Genomic DNA, 23,111 nt, shown 5'->3' with positions numbered 1-23,111 from the left:
AATATCACTTGTATATTGACAACTCCCCCATTTAGATTTTCAGCCAGTACCTCAATCCTGAATTCCAGGAGGTATGAGCTGAAGATGTAGATTTCTATCTCTAACTCAAGTTTCTCCTCTGATCTTTAGACCCATTTATCTAACTGTCTACATCTCTAGTTGGATTTCTCAAATCTTACACTAACTAGGTTCAAATGCAAACTCATAATCTCCACCCCGTTCTACCTCTGAAATATGCTCCTCTCCAAATGTTTCAGGTATCTCCTAATGGCCAATTACTTCCCCAAACATCCAGAAACGCAGATGTTATGCCAGAAACCTCCCTCTTCTTCATCTTTAATATCTGATCCATTCTACTGATTTCACCTTTTAAATATTTCCTGAATATATCCTCTTTCTCCATACCCATGTCTACTCTAGTCCAAGCTTCCATCACACTCAACCGGACTAATACAGATACCTCCTAATAGTCTCTTTGCATCCATCCATTCCTGCTCCTTTTCCAATTCATTCTTTAGGTATCTTTTCAAAAACAAGACTGATCACGTCTCTCTGCTTCAAATCTTTAATACCTACCTACTGCTTTTAGAATAAAAACAGGATTCCTTAATAAAGAAAGAAGGCCTTGGATAGGATGTCCACTCCCTACCTTCACAAATTTATCTCTCACCAATCTGTACATCACTCTCTACACTTAAGCATGGCTAGCTTTCTTTCAGTTCTTTGAGAATATCATGATCCCTAACCCCACTAGAACTTTGCAGAGTGTTCCCTCTGCCTGGAATGCCAACATCACCACCCCACTGCCACCATCACCCATCTCTTTATATTGATTAATGTCTAACTCAATCTTCAGATCTCATCTGAAGAAACACTCCCTCAGAGACGCCTTCCCTGCCTCCTCAAATTAGACCAACTTCCCCTCATATATGCTTACCACTGCATATATCACTTAATATTTCTAAGTGTAATTCTAAATGTACATTTATTTTTGCGATTAATCTGTACTCCATGTCTATCAATCTACAAAGACCTTAAGGTCAATAAGGGAAAAGATTGTGCTTTGTTTGCGCTATTGTATCCCTAGCTCCAGTGGAGTAGACATGCAAATATTTGTTCAATGAATGAATCAATATAGGAGTGACAGCAGAAGTCATACAACTGGACAGTACTGCATAGCAATGGGATTTAGAAAGACAAAACGGACAATGGAAAAAATATTCACATATTGAGGTATGGGGAAATCACTGTGGCTTATACATCATTTAACTTAAATTTTATGCTAACTAGATCAGCCTGTCTTATGGCCTGTCAAACATACACCATACACCTGCTTTAACCATGAAAGAAAAGAATACACTTAAAAATCAAAAAAGAGTAACTGCAGTTCAGGCATTCAATAATGGAGCTGGGTGGCCATTGTGGATAGTTTTAGACATGTTCCTGCATTACTGAGAACTTGAATTTTCTGAACTGTATACTCAAGGATACCACTAGCTGTTCTCAAAATAATATCTGAGAGCAGCTGCCAACTGCAACCTTATGGTCTCAAGGTCTCCCCTTATAACTAGGCAACCATATTGGACCCTAATCCTTACTTAACAAGCACCCTTACTTCTTGCAACTCCAATTATAATTCTCACAAACAACTTATGTAATTTTGCAGTCTGTGCTGTTATAAGCCTCCCCCATTTTGCAGTTCGACAGAATGCAATTCAAGTGCTTCTTTAATCTGTGTCTCCTGGGCTATAGTCCTCAGTTTGGCTCAAATAAAACTCTTTTCTATTCCTCGCACAGATTGTTTATTGATTATACCCCTCCACAGGGACTAGAATAACCCTGAGAAAATACCACCATTTAGGAATCAAGCAGAGAAAATAAATTAGAAAAAAAGCTGTCAGAAAGTTAAAAACAATTTTAAAAAGGAAAGAGGCAAGGGAGGATAAAATACCGAAAAGTTAGAATGGGCCACTAAATTTGACAAGCAGGCAGCTACCGTTCTGACAAAATAACTGATAATGTGAGATGCAGAAAAGAAGTGAACAAAAGGGAAATGTGAGGGAAAGCTCATATCATTCCAACTCCTCTGGAAGTAAGATTTCACACTCGTTGGCTTTCTTGATATACTAAAACTGCCATGCTGGTCCAAATTAGACAGTAAATCTAAGAACATTTATGTGCCGTTTTAGATATCAACCTTATTTCTATCTGGATGAGTAATTTTAGACAGAACTGCTTACATGACATACAAGAATAACTGTTCTAACATTCACACCTGAAACGTTCTTTTTGTTTCTCAAAGTACCTTACCTCCCGGAATCATCAAAACAGACATCTGTGTGTCCCTCTGTGTGCCCATATCTCATCGGCTTCTGTGTAGCTGGCATTTTTTCCTTTACCTATCTGAAAATATTTTATAAAAGTCAGTATTATTTTAAAGGACGGGAAAGCCGGGGGGCTGAACAAGAAGAAGGGAGGTTGGTCTCCTGCGGGACACGCCCTCGGCAGCCCTTTTTCCCCCACCCGAGGGGCACAAACAGGGAATAGGGATGGGTCTGTCCGACACTAAGCCAGGAAGAGGACACGCTTCTCTTCGTTGGGCCGCACTCACGCGGGGAGCGGGAGGGGGCACTCACCGAAGCTCCGCGACTGAGGAAAGGCGACGAGGAGCGGCGCCGATGGAGGAGCAGCACGGGTGCAGGGTACTTCCCGCGCTCGGCGTGCTCCCACACTGCGCCTGCGCCGGCCCGCCCACGCCCGGCGCGGTCCCTACCCAGGTCGCTGGGCGGTGGCGTCAGCTGCGCGCCCGCCGGCAGGGAAAAAGCCGGTTGCTGGGGGAGTGAGGAAGAAAGGGAGGGACCCGAACACGGAAGTGGTGGTAGCGCCGGCGAAGCAGCTGGAGGCGGTGACTGCGACGTCTGAGATGAGAACCCCGCACGGAAGGGTGGGGGCTTGCAGGCAGGCATCCGTCTTAGAGGACCTACATGAGGTGCCGGAGTGGTTGGGTCTCCCTTCTCCAGCTTAGCGAGCACCCAGAGTGATGGCGGTGGTGATGGCGGCAGTTACTCGGACAGCCCCAGTTAAACTGCGCTCCGAGAGGTGAGTGGGGGAAGGGTGGTTGCTGCTTGGCCTTGCCCAGCGGGGTCTGCTTCTACTTTCCGGGCGCTCCTCACAGGCAGCCATATCCGGGTCCCCGTACGGGTCCAGCCCCTCCTTGGGACCCGGCTAGAGAACGAGATGTTTGGGCATATTCTTTCGAGAAAAGGAAGCCGAGACCCTTCTCAAGCCTTTAATCTTGGCATCCTTGGCGCCTTCATCTTGTTATTTCTATACCGGTAAAGGAAGACTTAATCTCAGTTCATGGTTCGTGGAGGTCTGGCGTGTACATTAATGCTTATTCTATAGGACATTTTACATATATCCCTTAAGAAGAAAGTAATTCGGGTTTCCCTATTCAAACCCCACCTAAAGTTCACTGAAGTGCATATTTAGATGTAAAAGAAGAGCTAGAACTAAAGTATATTGTTGAATACGTCATTCGATCCTTACAGTCTTTGCTAAGGTCTTGGCCATTAAGTTTATGCTTTGCTTGGGTCTTCACGTTCTTCATGTTGGAAGACCGGTCTCTGATGAAAACCTTCACAATGATATTTTTCGTGCTACCCACCTTCTAGTCTCAATCGGAACTTGTTTTATGACATAAGAGAAACATTTTTCTGTTGTAGAGTTTTCCCCATTGTTTTTCAGTCTAGTTCCATTGGGAAAAGTTGCAAACACATTTAGACAAACCGTGGTGGCATTGTGAAAGGTGTTGCTTTGAGTACTAGGGCTCCAGATAGGCTTGCTAGACACTGAGGTTTGGTACGTGAATGAAGAGAAAGAGTTGTTGGCTGAAAAAGAAGTTGGGATTTGTGGAAAAATAACCAACCTATCCTTGATTTCCCACAAGAGCAAAAGATACCTGAGATGATTCTTTCCGAGTCACTTAATTTTATTTGGATAGCATTCGTTGTTTAGACAGACTGATTTCTAATTTTTTTTAAATCCAATATCACTGGATAGACTGGGGTTCAAGAAGTCCGATAATACATCAAATAAATCATCATGAGAGATCAGTGTAGTGCTTTTCAGAGCTCAGCATAAGAAGAATCTGCCAATTTGGAACAAGATTTATAGCTATAAAATGCCGTAACTATAAAATATGTAACACCATGTGACTTTAAAACTATGAATGGTGTTTGCGCTTCTCTCCTTTCACTCTGCTTAAGCAATGAACACGTTTGATTCATAGGGTTTTTTGTTTTGTTGTTTTACAAATTTCACATGTATGGAAAGAGCTTGGGCCTTAGAGTTAACAACCCTAGATTTTAATTTTGACTCTGACTGTTAACTCGTATGACCTTGAATATACTTCTTTACTTTTACTGAATGTCAGATTCTTCATCTCTAAAATGAAGATGACACCTTCTTCCATAGAATTGTTATAGTATATAGAAGATACTCATGGATGTATAAAACTAATTGTCTTGTGTTATTAATGGGGTACTTTGGGTGGGCATTTAATGGTTTCATTTAAAATGGAGTTGTTTGAATCATTATCCAGTAAATTTTTTCAGCTGTTAAAAGATGTATTCTTGCTTTTGCCAGTATGTTTTCACATGTCCATTTCTGTTTCAGTCAGATTTTAAAAAGACAAATTTTAATGTCCTCAGTGAATTCATGATCTTGGTGAGGGAAACACATTCAGATAATATGTACAAGACAATAGTGTGGCAATGAAATGTGTAACTTAAGTTGCCTGGTTATTTAAGATAATATAGCTTTTAAAAAGAAACCAGTGTAGCTATCCGTCACCAATGTGGCTGTCAGATGCATGTCTCATAGGAGTGGATAGCTGAATGAACTCACTGAAAATCATGCCAAGGTCACAGCTTCGATTGCAGTGAAGGTTAGTTACCGTTTCTCTGTTGTGACCATTCATAGTACCCTTAGGCTTACAAATATTGTTGTTCTCAAGGACAATAGGTGAGAAAGCATGAATATATTACCATTCTACTTGTGGCAGTATTATCTATACAAATAATAGTCATATAATCTTAGTTTATCCAGGAGGCATATCAGTATTGCCTTATGAGAGGAGTTTTTAAAATTCCTTTTTAATAAAATATGTATTGATATTTGATGTAAAAATTATTAATCCTATGAAAGATAAGCCTAGAAGAAGAGAATAATAACAAAATTGAGAACAGAGTATTGAAAAAACAACATTGAAGGCAGTTTAGAAATCTGAAGATTTTTATATATCTGAAAGTGTCCTGAATCTTACCAGCCTATTTAATTTATTTTTGGGGTAAGCAATACTTGTGCATGTATAAACTTTCTAAGGTATAAAAGGGAATACAGAAAAGCCCTACTCTCAACCTACCCAGTTCCGCTGGCCAAAGACAGCTAATATTTGACTCTTGTATTGTTACAGTGGCAGTGGATCCTTACCACAGCGAGACAGATATAATCATTGTTTTATGAATGAAAAAAACCAAGGCTCAGGGCTTCCCTGGTGGCGCAGTGGTTGAGAGTCCGCCTGCCCATGTAGGGGACATGGTTTCGTGCCCCAGTCCAGGAAGATCCCACATGCCGTGGAGCTGCTGGGCCCGTGAGCCATGGCGACTGAGCCTGCGCGTCCGGAGCCTGTGCTCCGCAACAGGAGAGGCCACAACAGTGAGAGGCCCGCGTACCGCAAAAACAAGACAAAATAAAACAAAAAAACGAAGGCTCAGAAAGGTTGTGAGTTGTCCAAGGTCACACACCTAACCAACTGTCTGAACTAGAAATAGAACCCAGGTCTATTAACTTCTGATCCAAGTAGTCTTCCATACTGCCTCTCCAAGTCATAACTGTTGCCATAAAACTTAGAATTTAGTTTTATCAGAATATGAAAACAATTTTATTTAATTCTAGAATAACATTATACTAGTTTGTAGGTAAAACTTGTTACCCAAGCTTAAATGTAAGCATACATAGTTATCATAAAGCAATGAAAAGAATAATCTATGATCTTTTTTTAAAAAAAAACTTTGCCTACTATTACTGTTGAAACCTGTTTATTTACTAAGTTAGCTTGTAAGAAATTACAAACTTTTTATAATTAAGTTTGGTTATTTACACCCATACTACTTTTCAAGAATTTAAAGCTTAAAAACACTTTTTAAAAGAGCATGTTTAGTATCAGGAGTAACAGAAAGTGCTTTATGATATTTCAGAAATGCCAAAGCATCCTCAGCCTCAGGTTTTTGAGATATGTTTTTGTCTGGATTTTCTAGCCTTATATGTAGCTTTGTTTCCTTTCATTCTTTTTCCTTAATTTTGCCTCTTTCCCATCTCTCATTTTTAGAAATTAGCTTATTCTACATGGAAGGTTCTGAGAAGACAGAACATATTACAGAATGTAGTATGTATTCTCATTAAGCTCAATGTATGCTGTTTTCATAGATTTTAATCCTGGCAGTAAAAACATGGGGCAGCTGACAGTATCCAGATTTAACAGTGTGAACACTGACGCTAAATGAGACTCTAAAAATCAGGAGCGATAGCTAGTGAGAGATAGCTAGCTAGTAAGTGACAAAGTCTAAGTTTTAGATCATGTTTGATGATTTAGCAGCTCATGCTGTTGTTTCATCTGCACCATGCTTCATTTTTAAATATGGTATAGTGAAAAACTAGATTGTTAATTTTTTATAGATCTTTATAACTTAAAAATTTCCTCTTTAGACTAAATTGCACTCATAGGAAGAAAGACTACAAGGAAATTGGCCAAAATGTCTAAATTGATTGCCTCTAGGTAATTGAATTATGGTTTTTTTTCCTCCATTTTGAACTTTTCTGAATGTTCCATATATTTTATAATGAGCATATATTATTTTTATAATTAAAAAATTACAAATTGAAAGGAAGAAGTACATCTGTACAATCCAATTTATTCTCTAAGAGTCACAATTGAATATCTTAAATATTCTGGTCTCTTAAGATTCTGTTGAGGTTCTTGTGCTTTTACATTTTTAATTTTTTAAAAATAAATTTATTTTATTTTTGGCTGCGTTGTGTCTTCATTGCTGTGCACAGGCTTTCTCTAGTTGTGGCGAGTGGGGGCTACTCTTCGTTGCAGGGCGTGGGCTTCTCGTTGCAGTGGCTTCTCTTGTCGCGGAGCACAGGCTCTAGGCGGGTGGGCTTCAGTAGTTGTGGTTCATGGGCTCTAGAGTGCAGGTTCAGTAGTTGTGGTACACGGGCTTAGTTGCTCCGCAGCAGGTGGGATCTTCCCGGACCAGGGCTCGAACCCGTGTCCCCTGTTAGCCCAAGTTAATGTTTCTCCCACAGAACGGCTCTGTGATGAGTTAAATAAAGGAAACTGTGGCTTAAGCAGGTTCTTAACTGAAGGACCTCTTGGAACCTTTTGCTGAAGGTGCCTTGTAGTCTTTCAGAGGGGAAGTGATTCCCAAACTTGTTTAATAAGGAAACCTCTTTTTCTCTAGAACATGTATATATTAACATCTTTTAGCACTGGTGTACAGAGGAGTTCAGATTGGGGGACACTGACATAAGCAAAATATAATTAGGAAAGTAAGTGGAGAAAGTTTGGAGAAGGGAAGGAAGGGTGTAGTGGTGCTAATCAGTGTGTGTGTGTGTGTGTGTGTGTGTGTGTGTGTGTGTGTGTGTGTGTGTGTGTGTGTGTGTGTGTGTGTGTGTGTGTGTGTGTGTGTGTGTGTGTTATGTTTCTTTGTTTTCCCAAATAAATCCAGTTAAGTCCCATGAGCCATGGCTTGGTAGCATGAAAAAGGAGATATTTTAAAATATTTACTGGAAAATGAACCTGTATTGCTTCCGGAATGAGAAAAAATACACTTTATAGTTCAGAGATGTTTCTCATTTGAACAAACCCATTTTTTATGTTTTTTCATTAACATTCCGAGGAATTTATCTCTCTTGTACTATCCAGTATATTCCATTCATGGACTCTTAAGTGTTCCCATAGAATCCAACTCAAATATTAGGCTATGATCAAACATCAAGGACTCTAACCCACAGAATCCAATTCAAATAACATGGACTATGATCAGAATGCATTCAAGGAGTTTTGGGACACATAATGGCAGGTAAACTTTGGAATCATAGATTTGATAAGGAAATTCCCAGGGTTAAATAACTACCAGAATAATAATTTATTTGTGAATTCTTTGTAGTATAGTAAATTATTCTTTATAACATCAAATTTAATATTTACATGAATTCTGGCCTTAGGTAGACACAGCATTGTAGACACAGTAGTTCAATGAATGATTAATATGTACAATAATGCTCTGTTATCCTACATCATAGAGAATACAATGAAGTTTCTAGATGAATGAAGTTTAACCCTTTAATTACTGGCTTTTAAAAAAGTTTTCAATGGGAATTTGAATTAAAATCACCTTCCCAGGGGCTTCCCTGGTGGCGCAGTGGTTGAGAGTCCGCCTGCCGATGCAAGGGACACTGGTTCGTGCCCCGGTTTGGGAAGATCCCACATGCCGGGGAGCTGCTGGGCCCGTGAGCCACGGCCGCTGAGCCTGCGCTTCCGGAGCACAGCTCCGCAGTGGGAGAGGCCACAACAGTGAGAGGCCCGCGTACCGGAAAAAAAAAAAAAAAAAAAAAAAAAAAAAAAATCACCTTCCCAACCTTATTCAAGAGTACTAACTAAATGTTATTTAAATCTGTTGTTAGCATAGAAGGGTCACATTGGGTATTCATTCGTTTAACGCTGTTCAGTGCAGTTGATTATAGAACCTGGGATCAAATGGCTAGTGAATCTGAGAACTTGATTTTTTGAAAAAGGTTTAAATAAACTTGCTTTGACATTTGCCTCTTGCTCATTAAGAAATAACAATTTAAAAAAGTCACTGTGTATTCCCCAGGGCATTGTAACTTAGATGCCTTCATAAAAAATTAATTATTGAATCAAGAGTCAAAGCACTTTCTCCCAAGTGATTCTTTCACCTTCTTTAAAAAAAAAAAGCTTCTTTGCAGTTACTAACAAAGATTGTTGATTTGTGAACACTTTTCAAAGTATCATCGTTGATTTCTATACTACATAAAGATGGTATTAAAGTCACTTTTTTTCCATTTTGTATCTCCTTCATTTCTACATAGTTTGTATAAAATTCCAACAATTAATGATAGGGTATTTGAAAGGACTCATTCAGATTCGTAACCTTACACTTTTTTTTTTAACATTCAGATTTTACATGTATAGGCAAGACACCAAAAGCACTTTTTTAAAACTCATTTTTAGTCTTTAAAAATAAAAAAAAATTTTCACTAAAAGTTAATAATGTTAACACAACATTATAAAGCAATTATATGCCAATAAAGATGTTTCAAAATATTTATTTATTATTATTATTTATTTTTATTATTTATTTTTATTGAGAGCAATGTGATTGAATTTTTAAATTTTTTTAATTTTATGAATTTTGATTTAATGCATCTTTTGGAAGAGATTAGAAGATCTTTTGCCATCTGTTTAAAGTGTAAAGATTGATGCATTTTTATCATAGCATAAGTTTTTTTTTTAAGTTACCTGAACCATGAAGAGACCAGTTAAATGTTTTGTTTTGCCTTTTTTCTTAATGTATCTGCTAGGTAGCTTCTCAGTGCCATTTATTATCCCAATAAAGGTCATCAAACTTAGAACATTTGTCATTTTGTAAAAGAAAAATACATAACTTGTCTTAAAATTTCAGCAACTTAAGTACTTTGCCCTGAAATAACTAGCAAACCTCGTATGTTATAAAATTTCCATGATCATGTCTATTTACAAAGTATTGTAAAGATTCTCTTACCTAAGATAATATAATCCACAAATGTATTCCAGCAACATGGAATCAGTTGCGGTACACTAAAAGTGCACAAAGAAATGGAGAGGGTTGCCATCAAGTCCTTAGCTTTTTGGAGCTCCCACTCTTCCCTCAGGAATAGCACCTCATCAGACAAATAACCATCTCACAATGAGTGATGGGAACATTGTCAATCATATATTCAATATTTTAAGTTTTCTAATTTTTAGACAAGTATAAATAGAAGTTAAATTTTCTTCCTACTTTGAAGATTACAACATTAAGTGACATTCTGGCCCATATAGTGATACGGTATATTTTACCAAATATATTTTTTACCATAACAGTTTATAAAAGTGGGACTTCTGAAGCATGAACTCAGTTTTCTATCACAAGAATGTTATGTAAAATTTATATAAGGCTGTAGTTCTTAGATACAAAAAGATAACCAGTCAAAAGAAGATTTTCTATGCATTAACTCTTTAAGTACAGGTAAATGTATGGGAAATTCATCTAGGGCAATGGCATTTTTTGCTTTATTTTATGGATCCCTGCAGCATTAGCATATATAAGAACAATTAACCTAAAATCCAGAGATACTTGATGGATTGCTACCTATTATGTACAAGTTGGTAAGCCTTGCTAAAGTAAATCTGTTATGTTAGCATGTAAACTTGTATAGAGTAAGGCTGGAAATCAGTTCTCTGAGGGAAAATGTCAAATTGTTCTATAGCTTCATGGTCTGCTGAGTTTCAGCTGTATCTAGTGTATTTATCCTTTTTTATTTTGAAACATTAGTTATCCTGAAAATTATATTTGCTCATAAACTTTATAGTTAGCATGGGCTAGAGACAGAGGTATTTCTGTGATTTCTTCCTTTATGAACTATTTCTATAAAACTGGCTTGGGTGCTATAATAAAACATGTAATATCTGTTTCTTTTTTTAAAAAAAGAAAAAATATGTTAAACTTTATTGTATACTTGGTACATTTAGAATCTGAGCTAGGTATATACTTCACATACATTATTTCATTTAATTCTCACCAGCCTAATGAAATAGATAGCATCAGTATCTCCATTTTACAGATGAAGAAACTGAGGTTTCAAGGTCATATGACTAGTACAAAATAAACTGGGCTCAAACCATATTTCTAATGCCTGCCATCATTGTGCTATGGAACTGCATCCTTGTCATGTACCTGTATAGAGATACTGAAAATGTTATAATGGTTACTGCTGGGTGGTAGGATTATGGATGGTTTTTACTTTTTTCTTCATAACTTTAAGTTTGAATTTTTCACAGTGAGTATAAAGTACTGTTATTTTTATTTATGGTCATCAAAATGATATGTGTACATAGGTTCAAGTTAAATTAAGCTGAAAAGCTTAGATAAGCTCAGAAATGCTGCATTCCTCTCCGACCCATCTCAAAGGCTTCTACTTGCACAATTTCTATTTTTCTGATATTTATCTTCACATTTCTAAATCATATGCTTATACTTCTCTCTTGATGCATCAATTATTAGACATTATTGGTTGAGTTCCTCTTCTGATAGATGAGGATTTACCTCTCTTTTAGTCTCCTTACTCTCTTTCCATTCTCTTATTACACAAAGAGCCTTACGTCCTTATGTGGTTATATGAACTAGTTGCTCTCTAGCAGCTCCCAACACCCTGTTGTCTGGAAACTTCCCTTCTTAATCATCCCAGGAATTCACATTTCCTTTCTCATATGTTAAATACCTTGTTTCCTATGTTATGCCATTTGTTTTGTTTACACTCTAATTTTAGAAGAGCACATCCTCCAATATGAGGTAAAATTGTTGTTACTTTGCATGTCTGAAAATTTCTTTATTTTATCCTATTTGATTGCTTGTTAGGCTGGTTATCTTCAAGGTTGGAAACGATCCTCTAGCTTCCACTGTTACTTACTGTTGAGAAAACAGATGCTATTTTATTTACAGTCCTTTGTGACTTTTTTCCCTCAGGAAGCCTTTTTTTTTTTTTTTTTTTTTTTTTTTGGCTGGCTTACATATATAAATCGATTGATTGAACACTTAACACGAGGTCTACTCTCTTTAACAGACTTATAAGCATACAATACTTACAGTATTGTTGTCTATAAGGTAGGAAGACTTCGGTATCACCTCTTTATCTCTAGGGTTCTAACATTTTAGAATAATGTAACTTGGTGTATATTTTCCCTTGTGCGGGGCACTCATTGTGCTCCTTCTCTATGGAGACTCATGTCCTTCAGTTCTGGGAAATTTTCTAATATATTTTCTTTTATAATTTCCCTCTCCATTTTGCTATTTTCTATGAAGTGTCTGTATTGATCCTCTAATTTTCTTATCTTCTCTGTCTAGTTAACCATTTTTTTCCTCTTTCCTATTATTTCCTCAGCTTACCTCCAACTTTCCTATTGAATATTTTTTTTCCTGCAATCATGTTTTTAATTTCCAAATTTTTCTTATTCTCTGATTGTCCCTACCTCATTTTATTCATTGGTGTAATATATTCTCTTAACTTGGAAGAAATCTATTTAATTACCTGCTGCTTTCATGGTTACTTTTTTCTCCAAGTTCTTTGTTTAATTCGCTTGTTTATTTTAGAGGCTTTCCTCAAAAGTCTGGTGACCTGTCATATTCTAGAGTAAATGAAGCACAGCAGTGCTGCCTGAAAGCACTATGTAAGTAGGCTGGGCTTATGGATGGATGAGCTTCACAGCATGCTTGGGTGGCCCTCTAGCTTTTTATTGAAGGATTTCCAGTTATCAGCATCTATAGGTCTTTTCTCTTTGGCCATTCTGTTTCTCCAGCATAGTATCTTCCAGTCTCCTTTTAGGAGGTGTAAGTTTGGCTGCTGGAGTTCTAGAAGCTGGATGGAAGAAGGGAGCAGGGAATTGTCTTTCTGATTTTAGTCCCAAGCCTCCCATCTATCCTCACCATGCCTAGTATCCAAAGTCCTGAGCCTCTCTGGTTCAGCTTCTCCAAATAATATTGATAAATTTCCCATACCCTCTAAGTATGAGAGTAACAACCAGAGACATCTAACTGCATGTATGCAAATTTTCAACCTACCTCCCCATTTTCTACCCTGTCTGTAGCACCTGGTACCTCTGGGTGTCCTGGACTTTGCCTGCTCTGTTGGCTTGCTTCTCATCAACGTTGCCTTTGTGCCTGCTGTCACCTTCCTCTCCGCTGCTGAGTCAGTCATTGCTCCTCTGTTGATTTTCTGTCCTTGTATTTTGTCACTCAAGTTATAGATATCTGCTAGTTTCATTGAAGATGAGGTTTGTTTTTATTTCTCATTTTCCCTTGTTTTGGGCTGACTTCTGAGAGAAAGATGGAGCAAAAAGATTTTCACATAGCCATTTTAAACTGGATCATTATTTCTTTTATAATTAGAGAAAAACAAAACTATTTTCTTTTTGAGAGGAAATCAAGTTATACTACTCATTAAGAAATTTAATATAGAAAGCAGCAATTATAACTAAAGGAAGCATTGGAATCACTAAAAGAGTTTATAGGAGACTTGGTTGTTTTTGAAGGCAGAGAGAAGTTAAGAGCTATCAGTGGAAGCAGGCCCTGGTAAAGGTGGGAATGTCATCAAGAGCAGAGGTACGGGGTGGGATAGGGAGGGTGGGGGGAGACACAAGAGGGAGGATACATGGGGATATATGTGTATGTATAGCTGCTGATTCACTTTGTTATACAGCAGAAACTAACACACCACTGTAAAGCAATTATACTCCAATAAAGATGTTTTAAAACAAGAGAGCAGAGGTACAGACTTAGCTCTGATATAGAAATAAAGGAAGATAAAGATGCTCACACCCAGTGGAGTAAAGTTGATCATAGAGTTAATAATCTACTTCCATATTTTTAAAGTAAATAAAAACACCAGGTATTTTAAACCTTACATGATATACTTTTCACATTATTATGCTGAATAAAAAAGTTGAAAGTATGTAGTGTTAACAAAAAAATATCTGCTTGGGGCTCCTTTTTAATTTTTTATTTGAAAAATACAAGTGTAAGCTGTTAGTAACAAGCTTCTCTTCTGATCACTGACTCTTCATATTCTTCAGCCTACTTTGTAGCTTCTGCCTGTTTATTTTTGTTCAGTGGAATTTAGTCAATGAACAACCAAAGCATGCTGTTGAATATAATTTTGGTATACTAAGTGATGATGTTTCTTTCAAATTTAGATTTTCAAATATTTTTTCCCTGTGGGTTTTAAATGATTACGTACCAGTGAGCTCACTAAATCAAAATAATAAGTATAATCACCCAATGCTATTCATTGTTTAGTAATGGGGTACTTTATATGGCAAGCCTGTGTCATTAGTTCACACTTTTAAGCACTTCCCAATCATATTTGCCTCTGCAGATGCTTGTTTCAAACCCTACTGCTATGAAAATAGATTCACATAGCTCTAAACATTTACTTGACTGTTGGGATTGTTAATGTTCCTCTGATATAATCAGAAGCTTAATCATGATCAGAATGTTGAGTACAACTGATTTTCTCAGTCTCAAAATTCAACTTTCACTTGTAAAATATTTGAGATTATAGACTCCCTCCCCCCAATTCTGGGCTTAAATCTTTTTCCATCTAAGAATAGTTAAGTAGTTTCTACCTACGACCAATCATTACCATTAGTCTTAATAAAACTTTATTTACATTATAAATTCTAGTATATCTAGCCAATTTCATAGGAAAGGCATTGCCCTATAGAACTTTATCTGCTTGTTTTTTGAAATTATCAAGAAGAATATAAGGAAGTGTGTGTGTGTATAAAATAACAAATTTTTATCCAATTCCAAATTTTCTACAAGCTGCCTAGACTGATAGTGAAGTTGACCACATATTTAAATGAGTTGACAAAAATTGTGTTGGGAATTCTTGCATGACATTCCTACTATTCAGTGGTGATTATTTTTTAATAAATTCTTAACAGCTTTTATAACTTAAAACTGTTCATATTTTCAATCAATAGGAAAGAAAACAAGGAGAGAGGAGGAGGGTAGTGGTCATCAAACACCAGCTCATAGGTTTCTCATCTCCTAACAAAAAAGAATTTCCTGGTCTGCTGTGAAATTAAAAATTAAGGGGAGGAGAGACTGGCATAAGATGTACCTCAAAACTGGAAATTGTTCACATTTCAGACATATATTTTGGCTGAGAGGATGCTTAGCTTTTTTATTCACATCGAAACTAGCTGTGGGAAAGGAACTCAGATTCTTGACTCCATGGCACTATGGAATTATTAGCATAAGGTAAAGTAGTTTACTTAAGTGGGAACAAAATATCTTGGAACTGCCTTCCAACATTTCCAGTAGTTTGTTTTTAATGTATTAATTATCCTTTTTCATCTTTTCATCTTATGTATAATTGGGGCTTGATATATAATCTATACATTGTTAATGACAAACGATTAATGATCTTTTTCTTCCTTAGATATATCCAGAAAGTGCCCAGAAGAAACATTCTACCGGAAAAACTGAAAGAACAGTATTTATAACACTGGAATTTGTGGACAGTTTGTTAAAATGGCAGAAAATAGTGAAAGTAATAGTAAAAATGTAGATGTAAGGCCCAAAACTAGTCGGAGTCGAAGTGCTGACAGAAAGGATGGTTATGTATGGAGTGGAAAGAAGTTATCTTGGTCAAAAAAGAGTGAAAGTTCAGATGCTGAAACAGTGAGTGCTGTAGAGAAAACTGAAGTTCCTTTAAGGAGCCAAGAAAGGAAGCACAGCTGTTCATCTATCGAGTTGGATTTAGATCATTCCTGTGGGCATAGATTTTTAGGCCGATCTCTTAAACAGAAACTGCAAGATGCTGTGGGGCAGTGTTTTCCAATAAAGAATTGTAGTAGTCGGCACTCTTCAGGGCTTCCGTCTAAAAGAAAAATTCATATCAGTGAACTCATGTTAGATAAGTGTCCTTTCCCACCTCGATCAGATTTAGCCTTTAGGTGGCATTTTATTAAACGACACACTGCTCCTATAAGTCCCAAATCAGATGAATGGGTAAGCACAGACTTGTCTCAGACTGAATTGAGGGATGGTCAACTAAAACAACGAAGAAACATGGAAGAGGTAAACTGCTTCTCACATACCAGTGTTCAGCCCTGTGTCATAACCAATAACGATTCTTCGGGTAGAGGTGGTCCTGGGACTGGCTCTGTAATGAACCTGGCTTCAAATAACAGTATAGAAGATAGTGATATGGATTCAGATGATGAAATTATAACACTTTGCACAAGTTCCAGGAAAAGAAACAAACCCAAATGGGAAATTGATGAAGAAACCCTGCAACTGGAAACACCTCCTAAGTACCATACCCAGATTGATTATGTCCACTGTCTTGTACCAGACCTCCTTCAGATCAATAATAATCCATGTTACTGGGGCGTTATGGATAAATATGCAGCTGAAGCTCTACTAGAAGGAAAACCAGAGGGTACCTTTTTACTGCGAGATTCAGCACAGGAAGACTATTTATTCTCCGTTAGTTTTAGACGCTATAGTCGTTCTCTTCATGCTAGAATTGAACAGTGGAATCACAACTTTAGCTTTGATGCACATGATCCTTGTGTCTTCCATTCTCCTGACATTACTGGGCTCCTAGAGCATTATAAGGACCCGAGTGCCTGTATGTTCTTTGAACCACTTTTATCCACTCCTTTAATTCGGACTTTCCCCTTTCCCCTGCAGCATATATGCAGAACAGTTATTTGTAACTGTACAACTTATGATGGCATTGATGCCCTTCCAATTCCTTCTTCCATGAAATTATATCTGAAAGAATATCACTATAAATCGAAAGTTAGAGTACTCAGGATTGATGCACCAGAACAACAATGCTAGGAAAAGGGTAGGAACACGGGAGTGATTATATACATATTTTCATTTAATATTTTATTTTTCTTATTATGCCACTTCGAATTTTTCTACAGGGGCAGTTGAAGTCCAAAATAAACTTATGCCCTAAATTTTACTTCCAGATCAGTTTATTTTTCTTAGGATACAATAATTGTTTAACAATAATAATTGTTTAATAATTGTTATACACTAGGAGTTAATGGATATTTTTGACTAGGTGTTTGGTTTTTGTTTTTACCGTGTAGATTGTATACTTAATTTTTTTCTTTTCTTAACTGTAATTTGCATATGATCCAGGGATATCTGAAGTTTGGTAGGTATTGCAAACACAGTTAAATAATCTGTATTTCATACTTTTCTTTAAAAAATAATCCTGTCCTTTCTTACATATAAAATGCTTTGTTAACCTATGCCATTGGCATTCCTATACATAAGATACAGTTTCCCCATCATCCTTTTCAGTTGTTTTAAAAGTCTTCAGTAAAGCGGAATGTGTTGTAATTTACAATCCATACTAATGTAATTGACTTTTATAATTTACTATAGGGATGTTAAAGGTTAGCAAAATGGCTTAAAATCAAACTTCATGTGTTTTCATTTTAAATGTTAACTGTAAAGCAGAATTACTAAATTTGATTAATCAGGTCAGTAAGAATCAAATGAGGACATTATATTTTGGGGGTGAATTTATTCTTCTATAATGTGGCATGGTCATTTATTATTCCTTGAGTAGATCTTTCTCTCAAACTTAGAAGAGTTACCATCTTCAGAACATAAGTATTGTTCCTTTCTCACTGGAAGCTTTAAAAATAATGATAACACTATTAGTAACTAGTAGTTACTAAAGTAATAAAGCAACTGAGGTTTTTCTGTATTTACTTACGAACTCTTGCTTCTGCTTAGCTCTGTTTTAGAAACTCTGAGCCTGTTAGTTTGGAGAGATGCCACAGTTTATACAGCAACAAATTTCCATTGGTAACCAAAGAGACCTAGGTAGTTTTTCATTATTTTTAATTGAGCTTGAATAAAGATTCAAGAAGTAAACATGGAACTCAGTATTCAGGGAGCTTAATATTGGTTTTGATCTTCAGGTTTCAGATAAGTATTCCTATTTTCAGAACTAACATGTCTTTAGTATGGCTTCAAAATAAGGGAAACACTTTGAGAGCTACATGGCTTATGCCATACTGAACAATACTGGGCACCAGGCGTAATATTTTGAATTTAACATCCCCAGAAAGGGGAAGTATTTTTAGAAATGTTCTATAATAAGATAGATGGAATGATAGCCTACTCTTCTTTTTTAAAGAATCAGTGAATAATAAATTTCCTAGACAGTTATTCCTTCTGGTGAGTTGTCTACCCTTTTGTACAAGTTGGCATTTTTAATATCATAGTAATTGATTTCTTGATGCTAGTTTAGCTCTAGTAGGAAGCTGCTTCTACCTGGATTGAAAGAAATTTGACTCAGATTTCCACGTTAGAATAGATGTTTCTTAAGTATCATTGCTTTTATGTTGAAGTAGCATTTCCCTTTCCTGCAGTTCTGCTGATAACATAAAGATGGCATTTAAAAATAATTGCTTAAAATAAATTTTTAGCAGTTATCACAAAATTAAACAAGGAAATCTGTTACCATTGTCTTCTAGCATATTTTTTTCTCAGTGATCTCAAGATTGTCTTGGTTCCAGTGAGGGTTAGCTACTAAAATGGCACCCCTCTTAGCAGTGATGAGGCTCAGGATATCAACACCAATGTCAGGATAAATATCTCTTCTAAAGATGATATTTCCCTTTTACAAAAGTGGGACAGTCTCATACTACCTCATCTTTATTGTGGCGCTTTTGTAGATCACTGAGAAGCTTATCTTATTTACCAATATAGCACTTCCTAAATGTCCATCTTTGGTGAAAGAAAATTAATAGTATGGTAAGACTCTACCCATAATTATAGTTTTTTATCAGAATTTGATATTGAGACTTTCTGTTTCTATGAAACAATATTGTTTTAAATATTTTTCTTTTAAAAATAACATTTTATCAATACAGAAAAACCTAAGGAATGACTAGCTAATGAATATTCTGTTAAAAGGTAATTTTATAAAGAAAAATGAAATATTACGTTGTCTTTTATAATGGTAAAAATTAGTATTTATATAAAAATCCAGATCTAAGTAGCCTTTCGTATATTCAGACTGGTTGCTTGTGATATATTTTCTCTGGCTTTCTTATTTTTTCAACTTCAAGGTATTGATAGCTATTAACATTTTCAAAATACTGCCATTTATATAGCCTTGAAGTAGGTGATCTAATAAATGAGAGCAGGAAGGAGACTGACTTACAATGAAACGGTTTGTACTTTTTCCTTTGGTATTTGCTACAGAAAAGAAATCGGGAAAGTAGAAATGTAAGATTTGAGAAAGGAATTGTTTACCATGAAGGAAAAAGAAGAGTAATAAATTTTTTTAAAGCGTGAAGGGATTGGAATTTAGAAAGGTTTAGCCCTTTCTCAGTGACTTGTGGACACATTTGGAAGAGCATTCGGTATTCAGAAACTTAACTCATTAAAAATGTAATTACTGTGCTTCTCTAATGGCGCAGTGGTTGAGAGTCCGCCTGCCGATGCAGGGGACACGGGTTCGTGCCCCGGTCCGGGAGGATCCCACATGCCGTGGAGCGGCAGGGCCCGTGAGCCCTGGCCGCTGAGCCTGCGCGTCTGGAGCCTGTGCTCCGCAACGGGAGAAGCCACAACAGTGAGAAGCCCGCGTACCCCCCCAAAAAATGTTAATTACTGAAATTATGTGTAAGTAAATGAGTATAAGTTTTGAAAGGAGCAATGTGGGAAGATGCAAATATATCTAAATATATTGGGTTGGCCAAAAAGTTCATTCGGGTTTTTGGCCAACCGAATAACTTTTGTAACTAAGTTGGACATGCTGAGCGTTTGAAAAGTGTAAATTGCAGAGTTGAGAAAGCATTCAGCATGGTGGAAATGTGTGGCACTTATTGGTGAGAGAGGATGGGGCTAAAAGAAACAAGATAAAATATTAAAATTTAAGACTTTAGGCATTACCTCAGGGGAAAGCCTTGACAGTGAAAGGGGACTACTTGATCACTAATAGCTAGTCTGGACCAGACACTTAAATGTGCTTTGGGAATCATCCTGCCCTAACCAGGAAATAAACTTGACTTTTCTATTTCTCTCTGAAGCTTTCAGGAATACCCCCAAGCCTTCCTCTCCTTTTTTTAAGCTACAGCATCTTGATTCATACTATAATTCCTGAAACGTGCTGAGTGGATTTTTTAGGTTCCTTGAGCATTTTTGTATGAAGAATCATATCTGATCTTTCTATAACCATGCCATTCACTTAAATAATTCACAGAGGGAATGGTTTAATTTAAAGGAAGACCTAAGAGGAAGAAGATTAAAGGAAGCTTTTAGTCAGTCTGTGGCTAGATTTATTGATTTGGTGATCAGACCTGTGTTCCTTCCTGAACGTCAGCTAATGGCAAACTGTGGTCAAAAAAAATGGCTTTCAGTTAAAAGTTTTGACTTCTTATTGTAAATAATATAAAGAATGTCTAAGTAATTAGAAATCCTTTTTAAAAGTAGAGCAAATGTGGCAAATAGGACTCATTATACAAATTACATTTCTTTTTATAAGAAAAACACAAACCATTATCATTTATTCATGAGCCAAAGCCATTAGGAAGATAAATCAAGTTATCAGCTTCCTGTCTCTCTGAAGTTTGGATCATTTTATAGATCCATGTAATAGAGAGCTTCCTTCCTATGAAACAAAAGCCTTGAGACCTAACTTACAAATATACTCTTAGTTTTCATTAAAAATCTTTTTTGTCACTTTTAGCTATAATCAGAGTCAAATAGGTTATATATTGATTTTGGTAGAGCAAATTTCACAGGAAGTGGACTTAATTATATAACATTCCTGGAGATAACACAAGGGAAACTGTTTAAATGTAAAATAGATTGTGTGTTAGGTAATTTAATGGCCAAATGAATAAAAGATTTTAAGTCAAGCGATTATTGTTTCAACTTTGGAAGAAAATCTTTACAATCTTTGTTTTACATAATCAGTTTTACATCCATTTTTATTTCTAAAGAACAGAAAGCACAAGAGGTTTTTCTTTATTGGTCTACTGGAAATGAGCAACACTAGGAGCCTGTCTATACTATTCTTAACACATTAAGATATTGGAGACAAAATGGAGGTAACTTTTGGAAATGGTTTGGCTTCTAAACAGAAATGTAGACTAAATAGAATAGTAGACTAATGGATATAACCCAATGGAAAGGAATTTAAGGCACATGACTCCCGTTTCAAATAAAGCCAGTCTTTTTGATTTACGTTTTAATTTTGAATAGATTACTCAATCTTAAATCTTTCTTTACTTTCAGTTCCTAGCACATAAAATACAGATAATACTTGTCTCTTGACTTCCTGAAGGTTAATTCTTCAGTTAAGAGGTGACCCTTGGAGCATACTTGAAAATAATTTCTGTACAGCTGTTAAGTACTAATGTGATGATAGGTTTTCAACGTATTCCCTTAGTGGACCCTGCATTCACATTCACTTTTAGCCTGTAATAGGCTTTCTTGACTTGATTTGACAATAAAGATAATGGTACAATTTGAATTTATGGTTTAGACTCTGCAATTAGATGAACAGTTGCAATTTCCTCCTACCCTTAATAAGGTTTGTGTGAAATTGATGTTTGCCTGTTATTTTAAAAGTTGATTACATTTGCAGGAAGTAAAGATAATCACTTTTGCCATGGTTATAATCAAATCTAAGCTTTCAGACTTGAGAGTGTAAAACTCAAGGAGAGTTACTTAAATTATGCTGACTTTGCTAGAATTGGATAAATTCTGTATAAACCAAGTACGCACTTCATATATACTTGAATATACAGAGTTTAAGTAGTAACTTCACAAAGCTATTAGTATTCTTATCAGGCTTGTATCCACCCCTTACCTCCAAAGAAGTAGAGTGTTCCCATTTTTATTTCTAATCCTGAAGTTGAATGTTTCTTCTTGAATGTGAGTTCAAATAAATTGATCTGAATAAATTTTTGTTTCTTATTAATTAAAACTTCATATATAAAATCCAAAGGCTTTGTAGTTTGTTTTAAAAACATTGTACTGTATGTTACTTGGCACATTCAACTTATATATGAGAAATTTTAAAATCTGTATTACATATTTTCCTTTCAGTTTTTTGTGTCATTTTGGGTCTTCCAGAAACGTGTCAAGATGTGATTAAATATGCAAGAGATTTATTGGAGGGGGATGGACACCTATGAAGAATAAAGGAGAATAGGACTTCCCTGGTGGTCCAGTGGTTAAGACTCTGGGCTTCCACACACATAAACACACACAAAAAAAGAATAAAGGGGAAGAGAGCAGGATAAGGTGGGTAAATCATACCACACTGCAGGTCTGATATCTGAAAGAAACTGAAGGAAGCATTGGGTAGGGTGGGCAGTGTAGTTCTAAAAATGCTAGGCGAAGATGTAGTTCCCAACAGGTTACCTGTAGGAGCCCACATGGGACAGGAATGGCCTACCTCTAGAACTCCCGCCATGCTCAGTTATTGACCGGGAACATGGGAAAAGCTGGAGGCTGTTGGTCACTAATGCACATGGCCAGGAGTAGAGTGAGACACTCAACGTGGGCACAATTTTTTTTTGACCATAAACTCAGTAAGGAAAATTTTTTTGCAACATTTAAAAATCAGAATTAATGCAAAAAAAAAAAAAAGCCCTATGATGAGCAAAATATATATAGCACTATTTTGCTGACTTCCTCTTGCCTCAGGCTTCCTCACTGCTTCCTGTGCCACAATGCACTGCTGATTCACTGCCTCCCATTAGGGCAGGGTAGGTAGTTCACACAAGTATTGTTTTCCATAGACCACTGCCCCTAACCAAAAACATGTCTTCCCCAGGCTTAGGTATTTGAAGTTTCTCTGTTGCTCATTTTTCAGAATGAGAATTATGTGTGCTGTGGAGTAAACCGAAACAAGCCTTCGTTTAAAAAGTTTATAGTAAAATGTCCACCCACCGATCCACTAACAGCAAATGAAAACAAAGAAGTAAAATATAAGAATATTGCATACTTTTAATTTTTACATTAAAATATGTGTGTATATTTTGTACACCACATAATTATGACATCAGTAGCTAGCACGTTCCCTGACGGCTGGGGCCATGTGTCAATCCATCATCTTTTGGGCCTGACACAGAGTAGGTAGGTAAAGGTTTATTCAAAACAACTGTAGGAGAAGAAATACTGATCAGAAAAAAATCTGAAAAGACATCCGTTCCTTTAGTAATA

The 23,111-nt window shown here is 36.4% G+C and overlaps 2 protein-coding genes across 3 annotated transcripts in view; one reads left to right on the top strand and one right to left on the bottom strand.

Moving 5' to 3' along the window:
- Nucleotides 1-3,890, bottom strand: part of WDHD1 (WD repeat and HMG-box DNA binding protein 1) — a 62,951-nt gene extending 59,061 nt beyond the window's left edge. The window contains exons 1-2 of one of the 2 annotated variants that reach the window (XM_059055701.2): nucleotides 2,637-3,890; nucleotides 2,311-2,403 (exon numbers count right to left, since the gene is read on the bottom strand). In XM_059055701.2, the coding sequence (XP_058911684.1) occupies nucleotides 2,311-2,387 (77 nt within the window). In that variant the 5' untranslated portion in view covers nucleotides 2,388-2,403; nucleotides 2,637-3,890. The remainder of the gene's footprint in view (nucleotides 1-2,310; nucleotides 2,404-2,636) is intronic. The other variant, XM_067028445.1, reaches the window with a different exon arrangement.
- SOCS4 (suppressor of cytokine signaling 4) lies at nucleotides 2,754-21,887 on the top strand. Its single transcript, XM_059055721.2, has 2 exons — nucleotides 2,754-3,099; nucleotides 15,328-21,887. Exon 2 carries the CDS (start codon nucleotides 15,420-15,422, stop codon nucleotides 16,737-16,739), a length of 1,320 nt encoding a protein of 439 aa, XP_058911704.1. The 5' UTR covers nucleotides 2,754-3,099; nucleotides 15,328-15,419; the 3' UTR covers nucleotides 16,740-21,887.
- The last annotated feature ends 1,224 nt before the right edge of the window (nucleotides 21,888-23,111 follow it).

The sequence above is a fragment of the Kogia breviceps genome, chromosome 3, assembly GCF_026419965.1.
Source record: "Kogia breviceps isolate mKogBre1 chromosome 3, mKogBre1 haplotype 1, whole genome shotgun sequence".
Classification (NCBI taxonomy): domain Eukaryota; kingdom Metazoa; phylum Chordata; class Mammalia; order Artiodactyla; family Physeteridae; genus Kogia; species Kogia breviceps.
Note: the sequence above shows the minus strand (reverse complement) of the source record. Positions and strands in the feature narration are given on the sequence as shown.